At 35.0% G+C, this 10,113-nt stretch overlaps 1 protein-coding gene across 1 annotated transcript; it reads right to left on the bottom strand.

Annotated features, from left to right (window-relative positions):
• Positions 1–5,730: 5,730 nt before the first annotated feature.
• LOC6648880 (sodium-dependent neutral amino acid transporter B(0)AT3) lies at positions 5,731–9,160 on the bottom strand. The gene is made up of 6 exons (XM_002071716.4): positions 9,038–9,160; positions 8,001–8,308; positions 6,978–7,935; positions 6,706–6,909; positions 6,215–6,636; positions 5,731–6,148 (listed from the first exon to the last, which is right to left on the bottom strand). The coding sequence occupies exons 1-6, from the start codon at positions 9,125–9,127 to the stop codon at positions 5,950–5,952; spliced, it is 2,181 nt and encodes a 726-aa protein (XP_002071752.1). The 5' UTR covers positions 9,128–9,160; the 3' UTR covers positions 5,731–5,949.
• Between the last annotated feature and the right edge of the window lie 953 nt (positions 9,161–10,113).

Genomic DNA, 10,113 nt, shown 5'->3' with positions numbered 1-10,113 from the left:
AAAAAAAAACAAATAATTAAGAAAAAAAAAAAGAAACAAAATCAAAGTATTTTCATTCTATGTGGGTGAGTGTGTGTGTGTGTGTGTTTTGATGGGAATTGGGTGGAACCGGAGCGGGTGGTATATCTCACGCATTCACGTAGATATCGGTATCAAACGGTTTACGGTTTTCGGTTTATTTGGCTTTTTTTTTCTTAACAAATCTTGCGGCGCGTACAACTCATTCAAAATCGCGCTGGCAACTGAAAACCGCAGCAACAAAGTCGCGTTGGGTTGGCGTGTTTTGCCAGGGATTGGGTTTTTTTTTTGTTCGTTGTTGTTGTTGTTGTTGGTGGTGGTGGTGGTGCTTGTGGTGGTGGCGGCGGTGTTGTTTCTTTTTTGTTGCTTATTTTTTACTTCTACGTGCTGCTGCTGCTGCTGTTGCTGGCTGCCATCGCAGTAGTTGCTGTTGGCTCTGTGTTTTTTTTTTCATTTTTGGTTTTTTGTTTTAATTTTTGCTTTCAAGCAAACAGAAAACAGAAAACTAAAAAGCAACAGCAACAAAATTGCCTCAACCAAAAGCAGGCGGCAGCGACAGCGACAGCGGCAGCAGCAACCGAAAAACAAAAACAATTCCAAGTAGTTTGAGAATTTGTTTAAGTGCGCAGGCGCAGCAGTACTCAAACGCAAACACTGTGCACAGTGGTATAAAAGTGTGCCATAGCCTCACTTCTCACTGTTGATAAACCAAATATTACGTATACGTAGATCAATTTAATGGACAGCAGTGAGAAATGAAAACGCAAAACTTCTTTTTGAAAATATAAATTTCTGAGCATTTCCACTATTCTCTATTCTCTCTATTCTTTCTTTGTCAAGAAAACTCATTTAAGGTAAAGAAGAAAATCTAAAACTAATATTTTTCAAGTTGATTTAACTTACCACTGTAAATTATAGTTAAGGCGTTGACGTTGACGTTGACTTCGACGCCAAAGCCAACGTCAACGTCGTCGTTACTTGATTATTACGCTTGCTATGACTTTTGTTGTTGTTGTTGTTGTTGTTGTTGTTGTTGTTGTTGCTGCAGTTATTGTTGTAGTACTCGTTTGTTGCCAAAGTTAATTGTTTGCGGCTGCCGCTGTTGCTGCTTCAAGTTACAGTGGGACAAAGAATTCGGTGGCATATTATTAAACAGGTTTCCATGCACCTGCCAGCAAATCGAGATCTAGTACTTTGTCGACTTAAAAGTTTATTTTCAAAAAACCTAAAACTAAATCAACTACACACATATAAATGTAGCTAAACTTCTGAACCCTTCTAGAAAATTCTACTTTAATCAGACCAACAAACTGAAAGAATGTTAATCTAAACCTAAGAAATTTTGAATACAAGTTAAGCATACCGAAAATTTTTTTATTCCGATATGACCAATTTAAAAAGGCCAATATTATGTATGTGTACATTCCGAAACTATATAAGGCAATTGACTAAAGTTAAACAAGGCTAAACAAGGCTCTTAACTAGTAGATTGTCAAACTGCTTCAATTGCATACCCCAAAAAAATAATTAAGGTGTCATCTAGGATTCAAATTCAAATGATTGGTTGAAAAATGAATATTGTTAAATGCTCTTAATATTCAAAAAACATATTTGGATTTTTAATAATATTTAACATTTTTATTTTGAGCGAAAAAAATAAAAATCATCAGCTTTAGCTATTGAAAAACGTATGAAAAATAAAAACAATGATAAAATTGGTATTAATACTAATGCAAAAGAAAAAAAAATTTATGGAGTGGTAGTCCTTGAACTCCTTTTTCAGGATGTACAAAAATATTTTCAAAATATTTAACATGAAAGCCGTTTTTCAAAAGTAAGTTTTATTTAGAGCGAAAAAAATAAAAATCATTTTTAATCATTATTTTTGATTTTTTTTTTTTTTTTGATCAAAAAAGATTTTTATGGATAATTCTTATTAAATTACTCAAAATTAATGATCTTTTTTAAAGAAAATTGAAAAAAATCGAAATGTAATGATTATCAAATAAGTTTTTTAATATAACTTATAATGATTACGGTACCTGATTTTTTTATCAAGAAGTTAAATCGAAACTATGGACATACAAATTGTTTGATATGTTTTTTTTTCGCAAAATGTATGATTACTTTTATTCATATTTTACACCACTGTGCATACCAATCTTGGCCACATAAACGTCGTCATTGGTTTGTAAGTTGTTGTGTTTGTTTTTTTGTTTTTGTTTTTTGCAGCATTCATCTTAGCTATTTCATTTGTTTCGCCTGGCTCATATACATACATATACATATATATTTACTTACCTATACAGTTAAACCTTTTGCCTTGTTGTTGTTACTTTATCTGTGCCTCTCAGTAGTATCTCAGTGGTCTTTTTTCTAACCAAAAACAACATACTCAAACTATGCAGATAGATAGTTTTTTTTTTCTATGGATTTGTTGATTTGTTTTCAGCACCTGAGGCAACTTGTCTGTCTGTCCGTTTAAGGTTGACTAGTTATTGCATTGTTTGGTGTGTGTGTGTGTGTGTGTGTGTGTGTGTGTGTGTGTGTGTGTGTGTGTGTGTGTGTGTGTGTGTGTGTGTGTGTGTGTGTGTGTGTGTGTGTGTGTCTCTCTCTTAACATAATTTTAACATAGTTGTCATGACTGCAAAACTACGCCATAGATTTTCCTTCATGTCTACAGGTGTCGCCTTTAACAAGTCAAAACAAAATTTCCGCTAACCAAAAAATAAAAAATACAAATTTCAAGCGATTTTAGAAAAAAAGGCAAACCAAAATACAAAAGAAAAAACTTTCCTCGCTCTATGAGCAATTGTTTTTAGCTTTTAATTACAAATCTTTTATGCAAAGAAAACTCTTGTTGTTGTTGTTGTTGTTGTTTTCAAATTTGTGTGTGCAATCAGCGGAATGTAAAACTGCACTTGGAAGTATGCAGAAAGTAAAGTTATCCAGCAAGCAGCAGCAACAAGTTGTAATTTTCCGCTAATTTGATGCGCAAGACGATGGACAACGGCTTTATCATTGGGTCTAGAGCGAAACCTTCTTCCTCCTACTCGTCGGTCTGTCTAATAACAATAAGCTCCCTGGTCACTTGGCCAACAAGTATAGACGGTTAGTCGTTAGCCGGTAATCGACTGCTATTTCAGTGAGTTGCTACTGAAGGTTTCCGACTCCGAATGTTGTTGCGCTCGGCAGGGCACAGTTTACAATTGTTTCCGTTAGGCATGCAAGTTAAGCTTGGCTGAGCTTAAAGCTCACAGGAGATGCCCATCTCCGTGTCCTCGAAGAACTTGAAGAGAAGCTTTTGACAAGTTAAGTTCATTTCGTGCTTAGAAACTTTGTCGTTTCCTCATCAAGAATCATCCAGTCAAATGAAAAAAATACCAAAGAGCCTGGGTTAACTTTGACCGCGCCGAAGCTTGTATACCCTTGCAAGTATTCTTGTTACGCTTCTCTTTACCTCTACCCTTACCTATAGCTATCAAATTGAAAAAACCTTTTGTATTCAAAATCTAATGTTCGCGAAATAACGGCCTATAATTTTAGGATTTTATCGTATGTGTATAACATAGCTATATAATAAAGGTATCCGATATTGATCTAGTTTGGCACAGCTGTTAAGTGTTAACTTTTATTACGATCGAAAGTAATGTTTTTGACCGATCGTTTCTATGGTAGCTATATGATATAGTCATCCGATGTTTATCAAATTTGGTACAGTCTTTAAAATGTATACAAAACTAACAAATATTTAATTCCTCTGACAATAGCTTAAAAAACAACAAAGTTCTTTAGAAAAGTCCCTTATCGTTTGTATGGGAGCTATAAGATATATTGATTCGATCCGACTGAGTACGAGTTAATATTCCCTTTTGTTTTACCAACTTTCTGCAATAAAATTTCTCAGAATTAAAGTTAAGTGACCGATAACATTTCCTGAAAAGTCGGCCAAGACATTTCAAAAATAAAAAAGTCAGAACTAAAATTGTTTTGTTTTCACAATATAATATTTGGAATTGTTTTTTTTTATTGTCATGAGTTTTTTGTGAAATTATTGTTTTTTAAGGGTTTTCGATTTATCTGTTTGTGTCATTATCAGTACGAACATAGTTATGATTGATTTCGGTATATGTATTTAATGATTTTCTGTTTTAAGAACAATAATAATAATAATAATATTAGCCGATAAAGCAAGGATCGTATTTCTTGAAATGTTATGTCTGTATGTGTGTGTTTAACTTAATAAATATATTTATTGTCAACATCAATAACACTTAAATTTATAGAAATATATATATATATATGTATACCAGACATATTATAAATAAATGTCAAATTTATAATACAGATTTTGGATTTATTTTATCTTTCCTTTTGTTTGTAACTGGATTTGCTTTTTCTTTTCATTGTAACACACATAAATATAAATATATTTTAATATACATATATATGTATGTATGTATGTATGTATGTATGTATATATATATAATATTGTATATCGAATTTGATGAGAGTAATATCTAATAATTCCCTTCAATTTTCATTAGACTAAGTAGCTGAACGGTTGCGTTTTCCTTCATTTGTTTGTTGTTGTTATAACATATTGCATTAAGTCTGATACAGATCTAGAAATGTGATATATCGAGATGCTTGAATTGTGGGGTGGGATACAAAGGAGTGGGGTTGAATGGGGTTGGGGTGGGATTTCCATTGGGTTTTATATTTCTTGTTATTAGTTTCTAATAAATGTAGATCATAAGTACAATGAGCTGATATCAACAAGTAAATTTTCAATATATTTATAATATATTATATAGGTAATCCATCTGGAGCAAAACAGAACAAATGCAAATATATTTCGCTAGATATTTTGTTTTGTTTTTTCAACATTCAGATTTTTAAGTTTTGTGAGTAATTTTTCTTTTGTTTACCATGATATGATTTTTCTCCATTTTAAGTTGGTTTTTTTTTTGTTTTTTTTTTATAACAACACAGAAAGCCGAGCGGATCACAACAGAGAATGATATATATATATCTATATATAAGAGTAGGTGGAGCTCAATGATGATATGAGGAAGTAACGCACAACATAATTTTCCCTATACTCATGTATAAAGATCTATATAATCTTATGAATATATGTATGTGTATATGTATGTATATAATAATAGGTGTACATAAATATGTATGTATATGTATGCATGTCTCATATGTATATATAAGTAGTCAGCAAATACCTCAATCAACAAAAGCAAAAAGACACAAAAATTTCACTTTTGTCTCAATTTGGTAATGGCATGAAATCGGATATGTTTACCCCCCAAAAAGAAAAATAATAATAATAATAAAAAGGAAAATATTAAAACACGAATAATTTAAAAACAAAAGCAAGAACAACAACAACATAAAGAAAAAGGTAAGAGCTAACTAAAATTATTACAATATTCATAATTTCCTTATAGACAAGTCAATACATTTATGGCACGGGCCTTACTAATGAAGCTATGCGGAAATATTTCCTCTAGACATGAAACCGCGCCCATTAGCGCTTAGTTTTCACCGATATATATATATATATATATATCTATATATATATATATAATGCGATTTCTGTTGCTTTTGGTGCACCTTTTCAATTCATTTTTTTTTTATTGCAATTATTAGGATTTTCTATATATTTATATGTATATACTTAGATATACATACAATGTCCATGGGTGTGTTTGTGTGTGTTTGTGTGAGTGTGTGTGTGTGTGTTTAGGCATCGACATTGCTGTTTCAGTTGATTCAGTTTTGAGTCGGTCAGTGAATGATTTGGCTTAGTTATTATTTTCCATATTTACAAGTTGCTGATGGGCGAGTTTTATTGTCTTTATCGGTGTTGTTGCCTACTTTATGTTTTTGTTGTTGTTTGTTTTGTAATTAGTTCATTTACTCTTCCTCTTCGAGCGACTTTTCGGGTAAACCATATTTGGGGCAACACATCCCCTCCGTTCCATCCATATTGAAACAGAATATACTGCGCTCCAGTTCAGTTGGTTCATGTGGCACAATGCCATGAACCTCCTTAAGTTCGGCAACAGGGAACCAAGCTGGATCCGAATCTTCGACAACTTTAATGCCACAAACACTGAAAGAGTAAGAGTATCAATGGTAAGTCAAAGGGGGGTTAACAATGAGGGCTATTTGTGCTTACCGCAATATTGCAACAATCGGTATCCACAATATCGATGACAAAATCAACATAAATGCAATTACAATGCACCAATGTGGCCAGTCCATGGATTCTGTGGAACCTTTTAGGGCAATCCAGGCCGGATAACTGCTACCCTCGGTCATTAGCTGATGAAATGAGGCCAACAATATGGTGACCATGGCACAAGGTGATAAATATTTCCAACAGAACATCCAATAAAAGCCCGGCCTCGAGCCGGTCATCATTTCAATATCATCCGAAAAACGTCGCACACCATAGATATAACTGATCGATAGGCACTCGAACAGGGCGATGATTAATAATGGAAAATTTCCTGCAAAACTATCCATCAATTGGAATATATAGCTTCCAGCTCCATTCGCAAAGCACATGGAGATCAAACAGCACGAGAAGCAGAGAATCTAAACAAACAAAAAAACAAAACTTGCTTAATGATCACAGAGAGTTATTGAGAATCGCGGTATACTAACCCCAACAATATATTCCTTGGGTAGATTGGGAAAAAGCTTCATATCCACCAACGAAGTAACAACACCCTCCAAGGTACCAAATTGTGAATCAATTCCCAAGGTGAACAGCATTAGGAAGAAGAGAACGGCCCAGAGTTGGGCTCCAGGAAATTGATTGATGGCCTCGGTGAAGATAATGAAAGCCAGTCCTGTGCCCGAGGCACTCTAAATGGAAATGGAATTGGAAATGGAAAATGGTCAATCAATTCAACAATCCTATCGATCTCACTTACATTAGCCAACTCTCTCTGAAGATCACAGATGGGCAAATTGTGTGTATGATTCTGTAATATTAGTCCATTCCTCTCCTCTGTGCAGCGATCGAATGTGGCCGTAGCCTTAAAACCAATCACCGAGAAGACCACAACACCGGCAAACATTGATGTACCGCAATTGGTCAGCGATACCAGGATGGCGTCTCGATAGCAATTGTTATTGGCCGGATTGTATGAGCTGAAGGCAATAAGGCCACCAAAGGCCAGCCCCAGAGAGAAGAAAATTTGTGTGCCCGCTTCCAGCCAGACAACGGGATCGAGTAGTGTCTCCCAGCGTGGTGTAAACAAATGGGCGACCCCATCTGCAGCCCCCTTAAGCGTGATGCCGCGAAAGAAGAATATGATTAAGACCACATAGGGAAATATGGCTGTCATATAGACAATTTTGCCAGACGATGTGATGCCCTGGACCATGCAGATATAGACCAAAAACCATGATACAATCAAGGCAATGGCCATATGATAATTGAAATTCTCTGGCATATCAACACTCTCCGAACATTGAAGGGTGGTGCGATACCAATAGAATTGTGTCGGCGATGAGGCCACACATTCGGGCTCATGATCGTATGTATAATTGGCATACAAGCGTGTCGGGCAATCGGCCCACGGTAGGGGCGATTCGAAGCTGTGCAGCAAATAGATGAGACACCAGGCAATTATCGTATTGTAGTACAGGGCCACAATATAGCTAACCACAGCGGATGAGATGCCAATGCCGCCCAAATACGGTGACACTTGACTCCATACGCCGATCGCACCTTTGCGTAATCTCTGACCAATGGCCAATTCCAAATAGAATATCGGAATGCCCTGAATGCACAGCATTATGAAATAGGGCACTAGAAAAGCACCGCCGCCATTCTTTTGGGCCAAATAGGGGAAACGCCAAACATTGCCAAGGCCAACAGCATATCTGAAATAAAGTATTGCTTAGCTTGGCTCTCTATGTGGCTAATTTGGTATTGGTGGTTTACCCACCCAATTGTGGCCAACAGGAACATTATTTTGCTATCCCAACTTTCACGCTCTTCTCCCTCCTTTTCGCCTTCGACCAAGTCCTGTTGCTGCTCAGTCGCTGTGGCGGCGGCCACAATCTCAGCTTTGGCCTTACTAGTACTGGCCTCCGATCCAAATGGCGGATCCTGCTCCAATTCAGATGACTCGTCAAAGGCATCGGACATAAAGCCCTGGTTCGTTGCCCCATACATCGGTGGATGATGATGGAGCGATGTGTGATGATGATGACTAACGCCATGTTCCTTGGGTACCAATCGACCACGCAGCTCCTGAAATCAATGCCCACAATTCATCAATAAACAAAGAAAGATTCTCTTTAGTATTGGAGATCTTCTATTACATATTTTGTAAAGAATTTGTCAAAAACTGAAACTAATTTCAATAAGAAATTAACTTGATTCACTTTCATTCTTTAATATGCCTAGTTCTTAATATAAAAAGATGAAAGAAGCCTATATACCCTTTCGAACTTTAAGTAATCTATCTGTGCCTTTAAAAAGTAATATAACTATTAATTAGATATTTATAAAAGTGCAACCAAAAATGTTGTCCACTTTGTTAGAGGTTAACATCTAGTTAGAATTTTCAAAAAATCAATTTCGAATGTATAGAGTTTTGAGAGTATGCTATTAAATTCATTAAATATTAAATTCATAACAATATTGAAAGTATTTTAGGTTTTATAACTTCTTAACGAGTGCGGTCGGACGTTATATTCCTGATAAAGTATTTGTTTTGTCAACATTAAACAATGGAACATCAAAGTTGGTATATAATCTTCTTATAATATATTAAGTCTACAAAGTTTTTAAATCAAGGGGATCAAAAATAGATAACTTTTTCTGCAGTTTTTTTGCCGTAAACTCTGTCATTTGTTTATTTAAGTTAAAATCGATTTCATTATTTTTCCTCTTTTTTAAGTTCATTTTTTGTAAAATTAAAGATCTCTTAATAAGTCATTTTTTTGCTATTCTAACCAGAAGTTGAATCCTACTTACCCTCAATTCCAATTGATCGATGCTCCTCTGGCTCTTGAGCACAATATCCCTAGAGCTTTGGCGGCGCAATAACTGTGCGGTGTTGGCCATAGTTGATCAATTTATATATTTTTAATATATATGTTTGTATATGTATATTTATGTATTGGTTAACTAATGTGAAGAGATATGTGTGTGTGTTTATGTAGGTGCAATTTAATAATATTTTCTATATCGGGTGCGTTGGTGCCTAAAAGTATGCTAACACTTTTTTCTCCACACAAGTTATGTTCACGTTTTGCTTGCTTTTTAAACACGTAACTAGCAAGTTAATTATGCTTGAAAATTTAATCAATTAATAGACACATATTCGTTGCATATGTTTTTTGTTTTTTTTTTGTGTTTGTTTTTATTGTTTGTTCTTAGTCATTTGTCAGAGCACTAAATACCAAAAGATACTGCTGGTCATGCTGTGTATGTGTGTGTGTGTGTGTGTGTGTGCGGTTGTTGTTATTGTTGTTGTGCATCAATTTAGTAATTACGGTGCCATTTTGGTTATTTTTCGTTTTTTTTTTTTTTTGTGGTTTACTGTGAAAGAGTTGAATGAGAATTTTTAGATATTTGGAGCTGTGAGGGTTTCATGCAGGCCTTAAGGGTTTTCTTGTGTATACATATATTGGTGACATTTATTTGAAATGCGTGACAAGTGCAAATGGTAGTATAATCAATCAATCAATCTGTACCTCCACCCATAGCGCACAGTTTTTCTTTCAGCTTTTGCCTCGTTTTGTGTTTGTGGCAATTAGTAACTTAGTTTATTTTCTATTAGTATTATTCTCTTTTTTGTTTTCAATGCAGAAGAGTAGGAGGAAAAAAAAGAAAAAGGGAACCCCTGTATGAGGTGGATTTGTGGACTAGTGAGTGGGTGGGCATGGGCTTATTGTTGTCATGGTGGCATCTCCATTCTAGGCTCTTAGATACACACATATTATAACTTTTTTTCTCTCTTCTTTTGTCCCCAACTTTTTCTTTTTCAATGCAATTAACAATTGTTTGCTTTGTTGAATGCCTTTCAAAAACGCAAGCACTTTTCCCAG

This window comes from Drosophila willistoni (genome assembly GCF_018902025.1).
Source record: "Drosophila willistoni isolate 14030-0811.24 chromosome XL unlocalized genomic scaffold, UCI_dwil_1.1 Seg141, whole genome shotgun sequence".
NCBI classification, from domain to species: domain Eukaryota; kingdom Metazoa; phylum Arthropoda; class Insecta; order Diptera; family Drosophilidae; genus Drosophila; species Drosophila willistoni.
The sequence above is the reverse complement of the archived record's forward strand: the minus strand, read 5'-3'. Positions and strand labels throughout refer to the sequence as shown.